This window comes from Pteropus alecto, unplaced genomic scaffold, assembly GCF_000325575.1.
Source record: "Pteropus alecto unplaced genomic scaffold, ASM32557v1 scaffold155, whole genome shotgun sequence".
In the NCBI taxonomy this organism is placed as follows: domain Eukaryota; kingdom Metazoa; phylum Chordata; class Mammalia; order Chiroptera; family Pteropodidae; genus Pteropus; species Pteropus alecto.
In genome coordinates, this window is record NW_006438113.1 from 13,149,105 (window position 1) to 13,171,659 (window position 22,555).

A 22,555-nucleotide genomic window follows, 5' to 3' on the forward strand; every position below is an offset into this window, starting at 1 on the left:
TCAAGACATCCTGGGAAGTGCCAGGAAGACTGCATTCTATCTCCTCAGGTTACTGACAGCTTCTACTGTTTGACTCTTAAGTTCTAGGAGGACTATGGTCCTTTCTGCTACATAATTAATCACATAAAAATAACTGTGGTTATTTCTTTTCCATCCTCACAGCAACAACTTCTGAGACATTTTCTTTCAGTCATTCACTCAATAAATATTTGTTAACTACTACTGTGGACCAGAAATACACGGTGAACAAAACAAACTGAGGCAGTATACAGTGGAAAAAAAAATTCCTGTTCTCATGAAGCTTATTTTCAGCAGCAGCGGCAGAAAATAAGTCAGGCAATAAAAAGTATTGGGGGTGGGGAGAAAAGAATAAGGATGGTAGAATGGCAGGTGCTGCTATCTGTGGTAAGAGATGCTTTACTGGCACGTCTGGGGAAGAGTGGCTCTATGTCACAATTTGTGTGTGTAAGATCTCACTCCAAACATTTAGATTTTTCTCATCTATAGCTGTAAATGATTATACAAGAGGATCTTCTTAGATATGGCCCTCAATGAAATCATAGGGAAATCCACTTCTTTAAAAAATGTCTACAATAGTCTACTAGGCAGGCGCTGGCAGGTAGGAGAGTCCACAGTCTTGGGCAATGCCGGGACATGTGATGAACATGAAGATATTTTTTAAGTTGTAAATAAAGAATTATGCTGTATAAAGGGTGACCATGCAACAGGAACGAGCTATAAAAGCTGAGTTTGCATGCAGACTATGCTGTCGTAATAAAATAAAACAGATAAAAAAAAAATGATAATAAGAGGTGTCTTAGAAAGCAGAGCAAGTACTTTCCACCTCAAATTCTTGCCTCAGGATCTCTATCACACTTTAATTTCTTTGCAGCATGTATTTCAAAGTGAAATTCTTATGTACTTGTTTAATTATTTATCTTTCCTACGAAAATATAAGTTCTACAGAGGAAGGACTTGGTCTTGTTCACCACTATATCACTAGCATCCAGAATAACACCTGTCACTGAGCAGGTACTCAATAAACCAGTGCTGAAAAAGGAAATTTAAGTGAATGAACGAGAGAGGGTTATACATGTGATCACTCGAAAATAAATAACTTTCTGTCTCTGAGCCTCAAAGTCTGTTTCTAAAAAAATGAAAGGTGATTATGCAATTTCTAAGTCCCTTCCATTCTGTTATTTTATAATAAGATAACAGAATGGGTTCTGAAACTCTATCACTGTCTCGAAATCTGAAATTGAAGGAGCAAAGTGTAAAGAATACAGGCCAAAAAAATACAGGGCCTGATAAAAAGATATGCTATTATCCTTTGTGATCCAGTCAATCCTTTACATCTTCCTTCTTCCTTTACCCCTTACTCAATAAGGACTTAATCTTAGAACTTAATATAATTTAGGGTCAAATAAGAGCCTATCTATCTACTTTCATGCCCCTTCTCTACTCCAGTTACTACTTCTACTTCCACACAGGAAATGAACCTGAAAATACGTAGTTTGGAAGAGTTAGCACAGTGGTGTGAACGGATTTCAGTCAAAAGCTAAAGGTAACTGACATCTTTTCTGGTTTGGCCAGGAAAGGAGAAAGGGAATTGAAAACCAAAAGTAAAGGAAAACTTGAGGAAAGTTGAGAGGCAGAAAAGGGTATTGGGGAAGATAAAGATATTAAGGACTCATTTGCCTCCCTTAGAACTCCCTTAGGCCTGCCCTGTTTATCTTCATCTGTGATAAAGAACCTGTGGGAAGGGTACAGAGGTGACTGTCTTATCCTCAGCATGGGTGAGGGTAGAGAGGATACAGGAAGGGAACACACTAGACTATGGATAGATACAAAAAGCAAGAAAATAGCCCTTCTATCTAAGTTTCTAAATCTGAGATCGGCAAACTACAGCCCAAATTTGGACTACATCTATTTTTATAAAGAAAGTTTCATTGCAAACAGCCAGGCTCATTCTTTTACTATAGTGCCATCTCTGCGTCCCCTCTGTAAGGGCAGAGGTGAAGAGTTGTGAGAGACACGGCATGGCCTGCGAGGCCTAAAATGCTTCTTATCTAGCACTTTACAGAAAAAGTTTGCCAACCCTGATTCAAACCATGTAAGCACCCAATCCTTGGATAAATAACTAAATTCAGCCCAGCCAAATAGTGCTCCAAAGCATCATGTGACTTGTCAGGTTTTCTAATTTCAAATTCTTCCTTAACAGACATCTCCTTTCTCTTTTGGTCACATATGTTGGAGAAAGGGTTAGTCAGGTTTCTCGGTCTTGGAGCTTCTGACGTGTTGAGCCACATAACTCTCTGTTGTGGGGGGTTTCTTGTGTATTGTAGGATGTTTAGCAGTATCTTGGCCACTATCCACTAGATGCCAACAGCACTCCCCTCAGGTTGTGATAACCAAAAGTCTCCAAACATTGTCAAATGTTCCTTGAAGGTGGGGAACAAAATCATGCCCCCACCGAGAACACTAGGTTCAGTAACTAGAAAGAGGTATTACCATGGGGGTGGGGTAGAGGAGGAAGATGTACACAGGTTCCATTTACCTTTCGACCAATAATAGGCATCTTCCTGATGAGCTTAAAGCATTTCTTTTTAAACCTTGACCATAAACCTAAAAAAGAAACAAATGGCTCTATTATCCAAATAAATTTCCATAGATGTGACAAGCCAGTCACAACGTATGAACTATTCAAATATGTCCTCCGCAATCTCACCTGCTTTCAGATCACAAAAGTAGTGTTTCCTTCCTTTAAAAAAATCTTTTAAATTTCATTTTTTAATAAGTACTGTATTTACATGGTTCAAAAAGTAAAAGAAATATAAATACACACACAGAGTTACAAGTTTCTCTCTCATCTACCCCCAGACTTTCATTGTACTCCCAGGTAAACACCACTATTAGTTTCTAGAACAACTTTCTAGAATTTCTTTATACATATACAAACAAGAATAGGTGTTCTTATATGTCTATCTTTTTACACAAAAAGTAGCATACTCTAGCACTGTACTAGACCTTGCTTTTCTACTTAGGAATATTCTCCTAAAGATCAGTGCTTCCTCATTCATTTTGTAGCTGTAGAGTATTTCACTATATAGATATCTCATAATTTATTTAATCTGCCCCTTCCTGATAGACACTTTTCTAATATTTGCTATTACAAACCATGCTGAAATATATAACCTGTAACACACACCATATCACATATATAAGAGAATACCTACAGGATAAATGTCCAGAAAAAGAACTGTTGGGTGGAATGACATATGTAGTCCAGAGTTCTGTACCATCCCAGGGTTTCCAGATGCCAAACATTTCTCTTCCCTCCCCCAAAACAAATGACCAACCATACTTTTTTTTCCAGAATCTAGGCTCCACATATCCTAAAACTTTCTGGACCTAAAAAGGCCTTCAACATCATGAACACCAATCAGATTCCATTCTGTTTGTCAGAATATAGGACAAATATGGAATTCTGACCCTGTCATTACAATAATTATAAATATATGGCACTGAAAGACTGTTATACCTTTAATGAATTCACATTCAATATATCTCAACTGACTCTGATTTTGAGGCTGACATAGAAGGTACTATATATACTATCCAAAGGCAACAAAGAATCAAAGCATTAATAACTTGCTCAAGGCCACAGATTAAATCAGTGATGGAGCAGGGATTTAAATGAAGTCTTTGTTTTTTTAGTAGACTCCCAAGAGTCTACACTGCTTCGAATTCACAATAGGAATTTTCAGTTATCCAAAATGTGTGTAAGACCTAGCTTTCATGCATGACATGGACTGAATATGAACTGTTACTACATTCCTAGGAGATCTGGGCATTCCAATTTCTCTGGCCAGAAAAAGTGTTCTCTCAACAACCATAGAACATATATGTGTGCCTTCTTTTGGTATTCATTATATGGATGCCTTTCATCGTTACTAGTTTTTGCTTAGGTTGTACCCGTCTTTCTAGCTCACCCTATAGTGCCTAGCACTGTAGTCAACACTCTATAAATGTCTGGGACAAAACCAGGTAACTAAGACACAGACTGAGTAAGATGACAAAGGGACTGAAACCACTTATTTGCAGTTACCTTTCTGTTTAAATTGTGGACTATTTCCTTTCAGTCTTATGTTCTACACATTGTAATACATAGCTGATATTTTGCTGTACGTACAATATTGTATACTCTTCTCACTTAGAGCACGTTCTACATTAAAAATTTTTCCTAAACATATTTTTAAATGTTGCCATATAATCCATCAAGTAAGTATAATTTAGTATTGAATATTTAAGCTGCTTGTTATTTGACTATAGCACACCCTTGAACAACATGAGTTTGAACTGCGCAGGTCTAGTGACAACACGTGGATTTTTTTCAATAAATCTACAGTCCCCCACATTCCAGGTTTTCATATCCACGGGTTCAACCAACCACAGGTCAAAACCAGTGTTTGCAGTCCGCGGTTGGGAGTCTGCGGGCAAGGAGGACCAGCTGCACACACTGCTCTGTGCTATTTCACATTAAAGAACTTGAGCTTCCACACATTTTAGTACCCACAGGGGATCCTGGAACCAGTCCCCCATGGATACTGAGGTACTGTCGTTAAGTTTTTTGCGGGTTCAAAAGTTATACAGGGATTTTTAACTGTGCAGGTGGTCAGTGCCCTAACCCTCACATTGTTCAAGGGTCAACCTCATTTCTAACAATGTTAAAGCTTTTATAAGACTCAGAACCACTTTCTTATTTAATAGATGAAATAATTAATTCATGAGGTAAAAAGAGGACTAAAAACCAGCAGACTGAGGCAGGTGTCCAAAAGTTCAGTAATGTGACCAGGGTGGAGGAGGAAAGAATAGACTAATTTGGTGAAAGTGGTGGGATAAATGATACAGAGTAAAAAGAACAGAATACAGACTCATAGGTTCAAAGAACAATCTAATGGTTACCAGATGGGAGGGGAATGAAGGAGGGGCTCGGTGAAAAATGTGAAGAGATTAAGAAGTACAAATTTGTAGTTACAAAATAGTCATCAGGATGTAAAGTACAGCACAGGAAGTATACTCAATAATATTGTAATAACTATGTGAAGTGTCAGGCGGTTACTAGACTAATTGGGGGATTACTTCATAAAGTACATAAATGTCTAACCACTATGCTATACACCTGAATCTAACATAAAATAAAACTGAATGTCAACTGTAATTGAGAAAAAAAAGAATATAGGATCAGAGATTGAGAAACTAAAGATGAAAAGATAATGTGGTTATGACCTAAAAATATTACCTCAAAAGTCCCCAGAGGCATAGAAAGAAAAGTAATTAGAATGTTTTAAGGTAATAAAATAATACCAGTGTAAGAACAATCATGTATGGCTCTTTACAGTTTACAAATTTCTCATACACATTATGCCACCTGATCCTCACACTACCCATGACTAGGTAAGGCAACTAAAAACAGAGAGAGTTTACGACCCGCTCCTATCACATAACTGATTTCTGTTGATGAACTACAGACAATCCCAGTTAAAATCAACACAAGCTGTAGGAATTTGAGCTGATAATCACAGAGCAGAATTCGGGAACAGAGAACACCTTAGGGAGCTGCTATGCTAACTCCTGCCCATCCTCCCACGCCCATCCTCCTCCTGCTTCTTCCCCTTCTTACATCCCCTGGCATCCATTCTGTGTTCCAAAATCACCCTTTCCCCTTCAGAAGGGTATTCAGAGTTTCAAGATCAGCAAAATTTATCACTAGTCCAGACTTTAGACTTCTCTAGGGCAATATACTAAAAATAACTCAACTATTTAGTGATGTATAGAATACTTCTACATGAGCAAGGTGCTAAAAAAACTGAACTTTTATCAAAATGATCTCCGATGTCTGGAGGGAAGACATTTTTATCTGAGTCTAAAATTCAAGTTGCAAGTTACAAAAGGAGTGTGCTGTGTGTGTGTATGTGTTAAACTATATAAAATGGGCAATATTCAACAATTTTTGACCTACAAAAACTATACTTTGGTTCAACTTGATTCAGATATAAAAAGGAATATAGACATGTAAATAGTGGTTATCTCTAGGTAGCAAGATTTTAATTTTGTTCTTATGGCTTACCCATATGTCAATTTTCTACAATAAACATATACTACTTTTGTAATAAGAAAAAATGTTATTAAAAATAAAACTGAAATGGTTTGGAGTTCAGGTCACAAAGTTTAGATGGCACACACCATTTACATACTACTATTAATTTTCCTCATGGAATACTCAGAGGCAACCATATTCTTTTTTGAACACTAAAGGCGCTAAGTACCAGGACCAAAGATGGCTGTGCTTCTTCTCTTCTACCAGTTAAGCAAAATGCACATGGGCACCATGGGCCGCAGAACAGAAATAGAGGTAAATACCTAAAGCTAATACTAATCATAGCAAAGAAATATAAATTTCAAGATCTCTAACCTTAATACGGTTTTACAAATGCACCACTCTAAGAGGAAAAGTACCTAGAATGGTGGGTGTCAGGAGCTGGGGAGAGGGAGAAATGGTTTTTATTGTTTAATAGGTACAGAGTCTCAGTTTAGGATGATGAAAAGTTCTGGATGGCAGTGACAGCTGCACAACAATGTTAATGTACTTAAGGTCACTAAACTGTACACTTAAAGATGGGTAAAATGGTAAATTTTATCTTATACATATCACGATAAAAAAAGGACATAAAAAAGAACATTTACTGATACTCCTTAGAGTCCTCTGGAATAAGTCGCTTCACCTGGAAGGACAGGATGGTGGCACCACTGAATCAAATGCTATCCAAGAAAGGAACAAGCATGAAGAGAAAGACAATGGTTGCATCCATTTTGAAACCACAGGGCAGATGCAGCAGAAGCGTCAGTCAGTCTAATTTGTCAGTTTATGAGAAAATCTTGCAAGGACTAGGAGCAGAAACTTGAGGACAGGGTTTTTAAAGCTGTAATGAACTAAAATTTAGATAGGGCACTCATGTCTTATTTCCATTTTAAGTGCAATGTTTACTATGCAATGTTCCTAGAATGGTTCAAAGGCTATCTGCATGGTAGAGATAAAATAGAGTCTAACTTCTAAGTTGACTTTCCTAGGAGAAGAAGAAAAGCAGAAAACAGACAGTTAAAGAGCCCCTTCAAGCAGATGTTATCAGGGAAACAAACAGCTATGAAAATTTTAAACAAACGAGAAATGACAAGCACATCTCTCCAATGTTATTGGTTTCTTATCCCAAGAATGTTAACTTGGATATCCCTAGTAAGGGTGGGCAAGGAGTACAGAGCAGTGTTACAGAACAGCCACCAGCACTCCTACCATTTACTTACCAAGCGCAGCCTGTGGGGGAGAAATAATTCACAAGGAGGAAACATGCAACCGTGTCTTTTTGGTGGGCGGAGCGGGACCTTAGGAAGGGTAGAGGATTTACAAACTGATCGCTAATAGACTTCTCATCTTCTGCACACTGAGAAGTGGCCTTCTCTTCCTGTCAATCTGGCCCTCTGAGGTACTTCCCAGGAAGCTCAAAGTGCATTGTCCCGTGACATCAGAAGTTCACCTCCAAGAAGACAGGGACTCTCTATCACTTGTGTAGATAACTCCAGAGCTTAGCACAGTGTCTGGTACATGGCAGACATTTAAGTGATCACTGCATGAGTTTTGTTCCAATTTTACATAGTCTTCAAAGGATGTCCTCAAATGAAACAATAAAGTCCTGCTTGGGGAGTTCCAGGTGGTGACACAATTACGTTCTAGGCAAGAAACTAAAACTGAAAAAAGTTTAAGCCAAACTCTGAGATATCTATGGATCCTTACAATGACTAATTTCTCAGGAGTTTTTATGTAAGCTACAAATGCAGAATAATCAGCCTAAGCAGTAACAGTTACACAAGAGTCCTATTATAACTTTACCAGTCAGAAGACAATGTCCCACTTCCCATTTAAACAGTTTAAAAAAATCAGAACCAAACAAAAAGGCAAGAAAATTATTCTAATCCATCAGTCATGAGTTCCAAAGCTAGTAAACCTCCATTATACCTTTATAGAGAGGATAGTATACTTACTCTCTGGCTGGAAGACAAACTCATATATCCAGACTATTAGCAGGGTCCACACGACACTCCATGCAATTAGCTGCCAGGGCTCATACTTAGTGCAATGCCCATTTACATAATTCTTGGCCTTTGTGAAATATACTTCCAGAATCTCGAAGTAGGGCTCAAAGGCCTTCTAGAAATATAAGGGGGGGGGGGGGGGGGGAGAAAAAAGAAATATTACATTCAGAGAGAGAAAGGAAGATTATTCTTAGTTTGTTCTTCAAATCTCATTTTTCAAGGGCAAGGCCATTCATGATCTGGCCCTACCCTGGCAATAATCTTATCATCCTCTAAAGTCCTAAAAGCTTCTGTTTCAGTCTCTCCAGTGTACACTGCCCCTTACAAGTCATGTAGACTTTGACAAGATTTTGATATTCTGCTTATTTTGTGAAATAAAAAGCTTAGCTAGATCATCCTTTCAGCTCTAAAGCTTCTATATGAGTGTAGCAGTCACTGTCCCACTCTCCTAACTCCAATCAAGCCTCTCAATGTCTTTCTCTTCTCGACTTTATTTGAATCGTTCCCATCCTCTACTCCAGGGGTCAGAAGACTGTTTCTGTAAAATGCCGGAGAGTAAATACTTTAGGCATTGCAGGCCAAACAGTCTGTGTTCCAACTACTCAACTGCTGTCATAGCACAAACGCAGTCATGGGCTGTGGGTAAACAGATGAACGTGGCTGTGTTCCAACAAAATTTAATTATAGATGTTAAAATTTGAATTTCATATAATTTCACATATCACAAAATATTCTTTTTATAAAAACAATTTTTAAAATGTAAAATATCATTCTTAGTTCATGGGCTGTTCGAAAACCAGCAGCAGGCCCAATCTGGCCCATAGGCCATAGTCTGCCAATTTCTGCTCTAAGGCCTTATTTGACTAAAAAACACTTGTCAAGCCAGGGACAATACCTGGCACAAGTAAGAAAAAATCCTCTCATCTGAAAATTTACTAGAATACCTCACTCATGAGATTCATCTCTATTAAATTCTCCTCAAATACTCATTTGTGCCTCTACACAAAGCTTATCACGATGTGCCTTGCAGTCTACTCATCTGTTTCTTATCTCCCTGCTTACATGGTTAGTCCTTAAAGACAGATCTTAGACATATTTATAAACCCCCATAGTGCCCTGTACAAAAAAAGTTCATCTGACAGTTTGTTATTCATTCACTTACTCAACATTTATTAAGCATCTCCAGTGTTTCAGGCATTAAGCTGGAGGAGCATTAAGGTAAAGACCATCAGTTCTTGCCCTCACTGAGCTTTAATCTAATGGGAGAGGTCTATGAGTGTACATGTGTATGCACATACACACACATGCATACATGCATACACAGGCACAAACATATATAAACAAATCATTAAAACTCTTCAGCATGCACACTATAAAAGGATGTAAATGAAGTATTAAGACAGATCACTAAGGAAGGCCTATCTAAGTCTACCTAAGAGGAGATGAGAAAGATATGACAGAATAAAATCTAAGCTGGTTAAAAGGGTAAAAGAATGATCAAAGAAAATTCTCTAGGCAGAAAAGTCAAAGGAAAAAAAGCCATACCAAGAAAGAGAATAGCAGCTGCCAATGCATTAAAAAAGTCTGAGAAGGGCAAAAGGCTCTGTGTGGTAAGAGGCTAAGCTGGATGAGGGCTGGGACCATACCTGTCTTATCCAGCACTAAATGCCCAATATACAGGAAAGTCCTGGCACACAATTTGTACTGAATAAAAACTAAGTGGTTGACAATGACCAAGTAAATGAGTAAATACATCAATCAGAGCACTGAGGCTGGGAGAAGTACTCTAAGTCCAAACTGAAAATGATTTTTATGGTGCCAGGTGGGTACTCAACTGATCAGGGGGATCACTTTGTAAATTATATAAATGTCTAACCACTATGCTGTACACCTGAAACTAATACAAAATAATATTGAATGTCAATTCTAATTGAAAAATAAAAATAAAAATAAATGGTCTTGAGAATAAAAAGCATGGGAGTATAAATCGATAGGTACTTTTTGTTAAGTGATTTGTCAGTGTCTGCAACATTTTAAATGTATATTTATTTTAACCCAGAAATTCCACTTTTTCTCACCTACAGACTTGCACGTGTGTACAGAGACATGGTCAAGGATACTCACTTCAGTTATTACAACAAAAGAAAAAATATAAATGTCCATACATAGAGGAATGGTTAAATAAACTATGATACACACATTTTATATACCCATACTGGGCAGCATTAAAAAGATAGATCTAAATAAACTACATGGGAAAATTTCCAGAATATAATGTTCGGTAAAAAAAAAAAAAAGCAAATTACAAAACAACAACAAAAAAGTCATGAGTTATTATCAGGAGAGTAACTTTTTTTTTAACATAACTTGGTGAAAGATGAGAAGCAGGGCAGAAATTAGGGAAAAAAATTCTGTTAAGATGACTGTTGAAAAAGTCCAGGGAAAAATTAAATTGGGTTGACCTTAAACACTATGACATTAGGGACAAAAAGCAGTATCTGTCTGAAAAACATTTTTGGAGGTGGAACAAACAGGGTTTGATAACTAATTAGATATTGGAAGTATAGAGTGGGAAGAGTACAAATAATTCCAAATTTTCAAGTTCAAGGTTGAGAGACCAAGTAAGTGTATCACAGTTAACCATGATAGACCAGAACAGGAAGGGAAGCGGAAGAAGGAAGGAGAGATTTGAGAAAAAGATTATAATATTGGTTTGAGTTCCTGTTGGATATCTACACACAACATTCTAGCAGGAGCATGAAAGCTTAGGAGGAGTACAGGTGTTCAACAAATGTTTGTTGAAAACATGTATACCCTTAGCAATTAGGCTGCGGTATAATTAACATTAGGCAAGTACTGGGTTCCCTAGGGGGCTATCCATAGAAACACAACTTATCTACAACCCTCTCCTAGCTCTTGATGGCCATTCCCCAGAGCCCACTATTGCTATCAACAATCTCAATCCTGCACACCAGAGGCAGTGGCAATGGCAATGGCAATGGCAATGGCAATGGCAATGGCAGGGCTGGTCAAGACCTGAGAAAAGACCAGAGGAGTCTATCACCATCGAACAAATGTCATGATTGCCATCATTATAAAGAATCTTCTACTGTTAAAGCTGTGATCAAACCAAATGGTTAAACAGTATATATGAATGGGATGATGGAAGAACAATAACTCAGATCAAGCTTTTTCTCTGGTGATACTATTTCCTAATTTACCCAGAAAATAGAGGTTATTACCAATGTCAAAAGATGACTATAGATATTATCAACTCTTCACATCTCTGAAAAATAAAGTAATATAACTAGTATTAGGGAGGGAGCAAAGAATCAGCAAATGAAAATTAATTTATTTTTTTTAAAGCCTATTCAGATATGAAGGCATTCCTTGCTAACATTTATAAAAGTATATTCAGCAAGAATATATCTTTTTGATAAGTGATACAAGAAGATAATGGGAGTCCTTGAATTCAAAGTCCTTGAGTATACCTCCCTAAGAGGAAATATATTTTATATTCTCTTACTCCAAAGACAAAATGTTACTGTATTTGGATGGGTCCTACCAAGCTTTTTGAATAGGCAACTAATTACTCACAGAAATTATATCTCCTGGCCTCATACCAAGGTCCAGCCTAGGCTCAGTCCCTGATGAAAAAGCAGCTTACAACACTGACAGCTCATTGCGTTATAGGGATCTGTGGGGTAATGTATGCTATCTCCTTGGAAAAAAGAATGAAGCAGTTCCTTGGGACCTTGCAAACAGCACAAACCCCAGGCTGGGTCCTGATGCAATACTCCAGCCCTTGGGAAGCATACAATATAAATACTAAAGGGAACTTCAGAGATCAAGCCCACATTTTCACTTTACAAACAGAGATCCCAAAATGAAACTATGTGCCTAAGCTTCTACAGGCAGGCTTGTGTTAGAGTGAAGATTAGGAATCGAAGCCTCCTGTTTGACTCTTCCAATTCTTTATTCTCATAGGCAGAGAATTACCTAACGCATTATATTTCAGTGTCAGCCCAAGGGTTTTCTTTTCACAATTTATGTTCTTGGCAGAATCTACCTTAAACATATGGTACGGTTCATAACAACTAAAATTGTATAGCTAGGTCATGACTACTGATAAACACCCAAATAAAGATGGGACAAGAACTTATTATAATTACTATTTCCCACCATGCATTTTTGCTTACAGTAAAACATCTGTCTATATATGCCTGTATATATATTTATAATTACACCTGTATATATATCTATAATTACTTAAGCTTCTGTTTATTTCAACCTAATCTACATATTGTGTTTCTGGAAATACAAGAACTATAAATGAAGGCCACTAGCTTATTGTGTAACTCCTGGCAAATTATTTCACCAATTTGTGCCTACAATCCTTTATCTAGAAGGGACACAAAATAACAGTCACAAAGTAAATAAAGTGTGTCTGTGTATATGTCTGTAGGTATCTCCAACCCTCGTTTAACAGACAGTAGTTTTGGTAAAACTCCCACAAGTAAATAATTCCTTCCTTCACACTGTTATAAAATTGAAAATGTACTCCTCTAGAAAAAACATAACACTTTGCCCAAAGAATGTATGTCAAATGATAGTAAAGAATACCATAAGTCTTTTGAAAGTATATTATTAAAGGAAAAAACAAGATAAACCTTAGTATTATGAAGAATCAAAATTTTACCTACTTTAAGAAGCTATTACCAAATAATGATTACTAAATGATCAGACTTTCTCTTCTTATTCATTCTATTTCCAATTTAATGACTTAGGTGTTAGCTGATGCCTAAAAGACATCAAAATAGTACTCAATAATCCTAATCATTATTAGACAAAAGGCAGCTACTAGAATTTATGGGAGTTTAGTACTCTACTATTCCCAAACATAATGAACGCTTTCAGCACCCAAAACACTTTAAGGAAACAAGACACTTTCATGAATGTAACATGATAGTGGAAGTCCTCAAATTCTGTAAATTCGGGGCATGTTACTTGTTAGATCCATGAGTTTCAAACTTTTCCAAAACAGTTCCACAGAAATGTATTTTACAACACAATCTAGTACACATATCAAAAAATATAAAACCAAAAGTTTCCAAAATAATACCTAACACCTTACCTTATCACTTGCGATGCATTCGCATTTCTATTCCTTCCTTCCTTCTTTTTTCAAATGCTTGATCTCACTAAATTGATTCTGCATCCATCTAAACGGATCATGACCTGGTTTGAAACTAGTGCCTTAGAGTGAGTTTGCTGCTGGCTTCCTTAAATTTAGAATGTGGTTGTGTAATGCAGTGAAGGGAGTTAATACTAAGGTTATTTTCCACTCTACACAATCTCAGTGATTTTTATACTTATCATTTATTCTCTCAACATTTTTATGTGGGCAGTAACTAAGCCCATGGAGACTCAGAATTCTTCAGTCACAAGTTACTTTCCCTATAGGTACTAGCCCACAGCTACTGCCAACGATTTTAAACTCTTTCAGTCCCTAAATCACTCCAAGAGAACAAGATTCTGTAAGCAAACTTCCATAGTGGCATTATCCACACAACCCTTCCCCCCAAAAAAACCTCTTTGAGAATTAGTACTGCAATTGACCAAGTGCTAGTTAGGCAATAATATCCCCCCAACCCCATTAAATTTCTTAATTACCAATTTATACCAGGAAAAAAAAAATTCTAAAAATGAGTATCACTAAAAGAGAAAGCCATATGGCAGACATTTCCAGACCCACAGAGGATGATACTTCTTTCCCTGGAGCTGATAGAAAAAAAACTTTCCCTATTGTTTAACAGAGGTTAATCATCTGTGTGTTTTATTCAAAAACAGTGGCATCTAAACTCAGGCAGCCCCTAGAGCTGCTTGCCACACCATCCTAAGAAAATATCTGCCCTGCAATGCTGCCACTGCTACAAGCCTACCGCTGTCAAGTGTTCCCATCATGGGACGATTATTTCCTGCGTGCCCACTAGTGCATGGAACTATTTTACAGGGATGAGAGCTCACCAGTTTGTCTCGCTTAAAACTTTCTCTTCCCTTTAAAGTTCAAGGATTAGATGATCATGTGATTACAGAGGGAAAAGAACTAATTAATAAAGGAGCCATAACAAACATGCATGCCAAAGGGCAAAGCACTTAAAAAACAGTATTTATTTGCAGAGGATATATAGCAATATTTATACAACTTAAAAAATTTAAACATCTTTCATGTTATTTTATTTGTACTTTATGACCTCATGAGGTTCTTAGGTTAAGAATAAACGGTTTCGCTTTATGGGTGGGGAAAACTGAAGTCAAGAAAGGTTAAGTGTCTTGCTCTATGGCAAACTGAGTAGTAAAGAGCAGAGTCAGGACTAAAACCCAAGACTTCACACTCATAGTTGAATTCCAAGACATCTGGAAACATCTCTTAGGGCTTCAAAACATTATAAGTATCTAAACATAACTGGAAGAGTATGGCCTATATGAGTACTAAGGATCTGTAAAGCCAAGCAGAGAAACCAACAAGACTTCTCAAGGTATTTACTCCTCCCCGCTCTTCTCAAACTAAAAAATTCAGGCTAAAGATCAAAGAAAAACATTCTCTGCCACTGATCCACTTTACTAATAATCCCTGAACTGCCACAGAGACACAGATTCCATGCCAAAGAAAAGGTAGTAATTTTGCTCAGCTGAGGATTATACAGTATTAAGTCTTCTAATGTTCTATGGTCAAAACTAAAGTCCACACAAACTAGTTTCCTTCGGCTCCAATAACAACTTGTACCTCTCAAACTTCCTGCTTGTCCTAATGCATATGGCTAGCCACAACACAGATCTGAGTTCCAAATATAAGTCACTCACTACAGAAAAGAATTCACAACAGTAATGCCTAAAAATATGACTGGAGAATCAATGTAAAATCAGCAAACAATTACAAAAAAAGTTTGTATCAAAGCACAATGTAATCTCTCATTTCTAATATGCCAAATATCCATATGCCTCAATTCAGATTATTTCTCAAGAGTCAATCAGGGCCAAACTGCATTAGCCAACTGAGTTGAGTTCACTTGTCCTAGAGAGAAAGCACCCTACCCTGGTGAGGGAGAGAAACAAAACGATTGTTTTAGTATCTGAACTTTCTCATGGTACCAAGTGCTGATAAGAATCCTAACAAGAGGGAGGACATAAATTTTGTATCTCCTACACAACCTAGAACAACATTTTCAACATGGTAGGAATTCAACAAATATTTAACTAAAGTGAAATAATTACAATACTGCATAGACTTATTACAGTTTGTTTCGTAAGATCCTAGGAAGACTCTGCCTCCCCCAGATACCTCTCCCCTTGAGCCTACAGAGGAGAATGGTTTGTTATATGTCACCAGACTCTGCATACACCAGCACCCTTCTGATGAGCTCACAATATAGATCACATCATAGGCCATCTCAGCTGCAAAGGACGTTAAAGATCAATCAGTTCATGACCACTTTCTGTCCTTCATAGATACAGACACTAAGACACAAAGGTCACACAGCTCAGAACTGGCAAAGCCAGGATTCAAACCTTTTGGTTCAAAGTGTATTGTTTGTTTGTTTTTTTTCATTACATTTTCCACAGCCCAAGTTTCCAGAGCCAAACTCTCAGTGCCACAAACTATTAGAGACAAACAGATTCAAAACAATTTTCATAGTCACGTCATTTAGTTTATTCCAGGAGCCAAATTAAGAGCCACAGCTTCTCTATTCTCCCAACTAAGACATCATTGCCAGATTATCTGAACATTGTCCTACAAACATCAAGTACTTTCAGGGTGTGAACTGCTATTCAATGCTGCCCCTCAAACTGCAAACCTCATTCTTTTCTCAGCAAGACTTACACACGCTATTACCTGCTTCCAAAAGAAAGACTGAAAGAAATTAGTTTGAAAAGTATTTTAAGAGAGTTGTCTTCAAAATCATAAAATGCTGCTGTTCGAAGGAACCTTAGAGACCATCTAGTCCAATTCTTTTCAATCAGGAAGAAATTGAGGCTCAAAGACTTATATTAAAATGTGCCTTCCCTGGGGTCAAACTAGACACAGTCTCCATCAGAATCTAACTTCTTGTTCAATACTATTTCCATTAAACCAGAGCAGTGCATCAAAATCAACCAAGGAACTTTTCTGAGAATACCCCACTGAGAAGTTTAGTAAGTATAAATATATATTTCTGGGCTCCATAGATTGGAGCCCAGAAATATATATTTTAAAATCCTCCCCGACATGATTCTGATCAGCATTCCTGGTTAAGAACTGTTTCTCTACATTATAACCTTCTCTCCCCATCCCCTTCTTTTGTGAAAATAATAATAATAATAATAATTACCCAACAGTTGAAAAAATATATTATTGAAACGCAATCACCAAACTTAATGGCTATCCATCTTGGACGGGGGCTACCAAGACATCGCCAAGCTTTCCTCAACGTGTTAAAGTCAGGGCCCAACCACATCAATCAAGGAGATTAACTCACTGTTCCTGGCTAAAATATTTATTCTTTGGCCAGATACTAATGAAAACCAAATCTTCCACCCTGCGATGATGCAGAGAAGAATTTGTTTTCCTCTTCCTTCCACTTTCTTCACTTCTAACACAACTGCACAATTCAACTCTTGGCTTTTCTAGAAGAGCCAGAAATCCAAGTTTTAAAGCAAGAAAAAAAACCTGTTTTACCCAATTCACTCACTACCTTAAAGTCAGCAGATCAAATGATAATCTAAAGACTTGAGACTCGGGTTAGGGAGTGAAGCTAAAATATAGAAGAGACCCAAAGAGTTAAATTATTTAATCTTACTATTTCTGCCCTAAAAACACAGAAAACAAAGCTAATTGAATCTGATTCTCTTTCATATATCACATTCTGTAGAACTTCAAAGTACAAAGTAAACAAGTAAGAAAATGCTACAGTCTTTAGAGCCCCAAAAGGCATTAAAGTTCATCGGCAAAAACAGATCACAAGCCCAAAGGGAAAACACCCTTGGGTCACTGAAGTAAGAATTGAGCAACAAAGCCAGACAGACTTCCAACCAACAGTGACTGTGACACAGAAATGTGTGAAGGGACTGAATCATCATTTTTTAGGAAGTAAAGAGCAAACCATATCCCTCCCCCAAAAGTCAAGAGATCGAGTATCTGAGTTCATCTCAAAAAGTTTTACTATCTACATGTTCTCTTGCAGGCATGCCTCCTGAGTCCGACATACAAGTTCAGTACTATTCCACAAGCACGTGTAAGTCTAAGTGCTCTAGAGTTGGCACTGGAATACTCAGGTAAAGCACCTTACCTTACCATCACTGTGATACAATCTTGGCTTCAGAAAGGAAACAGATATGCAATTCTCCAGTCATTAGGAGGGCGCGCATGGAAAATCAAAGCTTCTGAGCTTATAAAAGCTGATAGCCCTAAATACTGTCAATTAATGATTTAAATTTATTTACTTATTAATTTGTGGTTAGGACAAAGCATTAAATGAAGATGGATGTCGATTTTCTTAACTCATCACTGAGTGCCTCTCTTCTAAAATACAACAAGAAAGGCACAACAGGGAGCTTAAACTAGAAGACTAAAATACATAAAACGAAGTTCAAGAAACAGAAACAGGCTGAGGGATGTAGTGGTGAGAGCAATAATGGGTTTTCTTGGTAAATACTTTCTCAGCTCAAGACAAGTAGGTAACATGTGGGAGAAAAGCACTATGCAAACTTGAAGATATAATGTTGCAAAATTTGTTGCTATGAATTCCTAGAATTTCTTAAAATAAGTAGCTAAATTACTTATTGTGCATATGCATAGAAGTTACCCTTCAAAGTACAAAAGATGTTCATTAACCTCTGAAGACAGAGAAATGATAACTCCTTGATAACAAGCAAAGTCTAGCGGAAATAATCCCATATTCTTCCCACAAAGGAGAAGTTTTGACTTCCCTGAGCTTACCACAATCAGGGAAGAAGTCATCAGAGCTTTTCCCTTCCCATACTTATCTTAATAGGATTATCTACCTTTGTCACTGAGTCACTAGACTTTCCAAATTATATTTAGAAATCTCCTCTTCAATAGTCATACTGTTATCAGAGATGAGAAATACTGAATATGTGCCGAGAAGTGTAACCTAAGTAAACTGCAAAAGCTACTTCTTTGGAGATCTCTAACACGTAATCCTATGCAAAAAAAACTACAGACCCATCTCTGGGTCTCTGACTGACCCTCGACTGATACAAACACTGGAAATTCTGCCTTCTAAATCTAGTCAAAAAGGAGCTACTTTTTAAAACTGAAGTAAGGCTCTAGAATTAACACAGAAGAGTTTCAGACTTTTTTGATAACCTGTTGAAGGTGCAGGAAAAATATGTGTATTTCCAATGGAAAATTATGCACTGGCTAGGACATGCCTCTGGGTTATATGATTATGATCATATAAAGTTATTTTACAACTCTGAAAGTTGTAGATAATTGATAGCAATGCAAACTAATCTTCATCTATAAACAGGCAAAATCTGCCATGTTCAGTAAAGGTTCAAATGACTTCCCTCTCTACTATGGAAAAAACTAACTTTGCCTCCATTTCATATTCATTTTAACATTCCTGATCTATAAATATGTCTGTTCTTTGGACATTTCCTTTGAACCAGTTACACAATGTCTCGATTCCTCACTCTAAGTAAAATAAAATCTTTAATGTGTGTTCATCTTATATCTGTGTGAGTGTCATGATTTTACCTTTTTTTGAAAATTATCTTTTAACAAAAACTAAATCTTCTCAGTCCCCTAAACTCCTGTACCAAAAAATATACTTGGGAACATAAAATCTTGCAATTAATTATACAGGGTTCAAGACATTCTGAAGGCCAGTCACTGGGGTCTATATTCCAAATAATAAACCCTTCTCTAAAAATGAATCCTAGAAGTAGCCTTAATATAACAAAATATCCTATTATATGTAAAGTATGCCGAAACCCCTATATTCCCTATGAGAACAAAAATGAAACAATACTGGATAAATCCATTACTTAAAGTTCTCCAGGAAAAGCCTTATGCCTATAATAAAAAGGAATGAAGTTCTGATCCACGCTACAACATGGATGAACCTTGAAAACATTATAAGAGAAAAAAGCTAATCACAAAAACCACATATTCTATGATTCCATATATATGAAATGTTCTGAATAAGGCAATCTATAGACAAAAAGTCATTTGATGTTAGGCTAGGGAATTGGGAAGACAGAGAAGTGACTGCTAGTAAGTATGGGGTTTCTTCTAAAATTTTTCTAAAACTGATTGTGGCGATGGCTGCACAATTCCACGAATATACTAAACATCAAAGAATTGCACATTTAAAAAAAGAACATTATGATGGAGCAATCCCATTTATGTTCTCCAAATAGTCTCTTCGCTAACACCAACGACATAGGATTGTTTGGATTCACTGACTTTCTTTAAAAAAAAAAAAAAAGAGCCTTTCTGAAAAAAGTTCCCAAATGGGCCAAAGACAGCAGAAACTTTGCAATTCCAGAAAGAGAAGGTAAAATTTGGACTCAAATACAGCAACCAAAAGTATCTAATAACTTAGAAATTTGTAGAGCAATTATATACAATTATAGACAAAGAGGATCATTATTGTTTAAAGGTATGTACTTTGAAGAGTCTACACGTAGAATTACTAAGCACTAAAATGCTGACGTTTTTTGAAAACACTATTTTTCCTTTGGCAATTCATAAACACATACTCCAGCCACTTACGCAGGATACCTGAAAAGGACAGCCATCTCTCAGTACTGTCCTGAACTGACACTTCATCACTACTCCTTGCGGACTCTCTGAGTAGTATTAATGCTGTTCTATAGGCAGCTGTAGTGTCCTAGAAAGTCTGAACTGGTAATCAAAGACTAAGATTCTAATTTCAGCTCTCACCTAGAAGCTGTGTGACCTTTGGCCATTACTGAACATCTATGAAACTGGATTTTGGTCATTTGCAAAAAGAGATGCCACTGTTGTAATTCAACAAAAAGTTCACAAGAAAAAAAAAAAGATACCAGCATCCACTCACAGGGTTATTGTGAATATTAAACAAGGTAAGGTAATAAGAAAATGACTGCAGATAAGAAACACTAAATATTTAAAGAATATGAGTTCTCTGATGATAAACATTTTCCTTTCCTCTTTAGTAAACAGCAAGGGAAATAACCTTCGCAATGTCCCAGTCACACAGGTAGAGCTGGGAAAGGTTTTCAGGAGTTTGATTTATGCCTGTGTTGTATTTTCTTACACATAATGGTAATAAAATACATGTTAATAATGAGCTGTTTCTGAATTTTGTTAGACAGATGTTAAGTCAACTCTGCCTTAGATAATCTAATTCAATTGGAAAGTAGCAAGTGACGCTTTACCCACCTACAAAACAGGATTATATCAGTTACCTACTTATGTTTACAGATCACAAACCTGATTTCAGTCATCCAGATAGATTGCTGTTGACTGCAACAGCCACGATTCTTGAGAAAGCATTTGAAATCTTAAGTTTATCAAAAACAGCTGGAGATTTCTGTAATCCTAGGCTTTCTTCCAGCCTTCCTGCAATACAGCTACACCAGGAGCACACCATGGCATTCTCATATTTGACCAAGATTATTTCCTAGTAGATTTTGAAGAGAATTTTCTATTTGCCTCAAATGTCTCAAAGATTTCATAACATTAAGACTGGAACTCAAGACAGGACAGATGTATTCTTTTTGGAAAAAGCTTCCAGACAAGGTTTCCCCAGTACTGAGCACAAAGTGTAAATATACCACAAGAGCTACTTAGATTCCAAAGAGTTCCAGAGTATTAACTGATTTTAGTCTTGGAATTAACTGCTACAAATGGTGTCTTACAAATCTAAATTCTGCCCTTCTAATACTCGAAAAGAACCAGGGTTGCATTGTTTCTATCCAATGTTTATTAATAATTATAAGCCAGATAAACAAGAATTAGGAAGGCTTTCATTCTCCAGGGAAATTACAGAAAAAGGGCATTTCACATTTTAAAAGTGTCTATACTACTTCAGGAAAGAATTCTTAATGCTTTCTCTAATGCTTAGTGGGGAGAAATTTAAGATCTGCTGCCTTAAGCTAAATCAAAAAGTTATGTAGTAAGAAAACTCTAGAGTAGCGTAAATTGGTACAACCACTTTGGAAACGTGTTTGGCAGTATACGTGTGACCGAGCAATTCTATTTATGTTTACCAAAAGACATGTTCAAGAATGCAGCAGTGTCACTCAACTGTAGAATGAAGAAACTGAGAAATTGTAAACATTGTAAAACTACATTGCAATATTTAAAAAAAACTATTGCTCCATAAGAGCATGGCTGAATCTCACACACAAAATGTTGAGTGAAACGGACATCCACAAAAATATATATACTGTATGTTTCCATTTAAAGAAAGCTCAAAAATAAGCAAACTAACGTACAGTGAGAATGACAGTCTTTGGTGGGTGTCACTGGAAGGGATATAAGGAGCTTGCTGGGATGCTGGACATTTTTCAGTCTTGATCTGGGCAGTGAGTACAGTATATCCATATGCAAACATTTACTGACCTGTACAATTAAGATCTGTGCCCTTTTTGCAAGTTATACCTCAAAAAAGAAAAATGCTGTGTTTTTTATTCCAAAATGATTTATTCACTTTGTGAGATAACAGAACACATAAATAACAGTGCACCAGAAGAAACCTGCAGTTTCTGCCTATACAAAAGGGAAGTAAGTCATTTATCAAACATTTACAGTTTGCCTATTTCATAACAAAAAGCTCATGTAACTACATTAAATCAAAAAGCATTATCAGATAAAAAGAGCAACTTATTATGTAAGACGTAATAATTTTAAACTTATATGAACCTAGTAACAAAATCTCAAAATATACACAACAAAATTTAATAGAACTACAAAGAGAAATAGATAAATAATTGATAAGGCATAAGACTTGAAGAAGTACCCACAAAACTGGAAATCCAAACAGTCAATAAACAGTTAGACAGGACACATTAGTAATCAGGGAAATGCAAATGGAAATCAATTAGATTTCACTCCTACCGAATTGGCAAAAAATAAAAAGCCTTATAAATATCTAGACTGTCAACCTGTGTAGTTACAAAAACTCTCACATACTGTTGCTAGGAATATAAACTGTATTAATCTCTTTAGAAAAGTTTGTCATTATCTAATGAAGTTAAGGACGTATACCCTACAATCCAACAATTCCACTTCTTGGAATAAATCCCAGAAAGTGTTTTACACTTGTGAACACTTGTCATGTGCAAGAAAGTTCATAACGGTAATGTTCAAGAAAGCCCCAAGTCAGAAAAACCCAAATGTCCATCATCAGTGGAA

At 36.7% G+C, this 22,555-nt stretch overlaps 1 protein-coding gene across 2 annotated transcripts in view; it reads right to left on the bottom strand.

Annotated features, from left to right (window-relative positions):
- The window catches only part of SGPL1 (sphingosine-1-phosphate lyase 1), a 50,329-nt gene that overhangs the window by 21,774 nt on the left and 6,000 nt on the right, over positions 1 to 22,555 (bottom strand). For both annotated transcript variants that reach the window (XM_025049325.1, XM_006915543.2), the window contains exons 3-4: positions 8,098 to 8,263; positions 2,558 to 2,625 (exon numbers count right to left, since the gene is read on the bottom strand). In XM_025049325.1, coding sequence (XP_024905093.1) covers positions 2,558 to 2,625; positions 8,098 to 8,263 — 234 coding nt within the window. The remainder of the gene's footprint in view (positions 1 to 2,557; positions 2,626 to 8,097; positions 8,264 to 22,555) is intronic.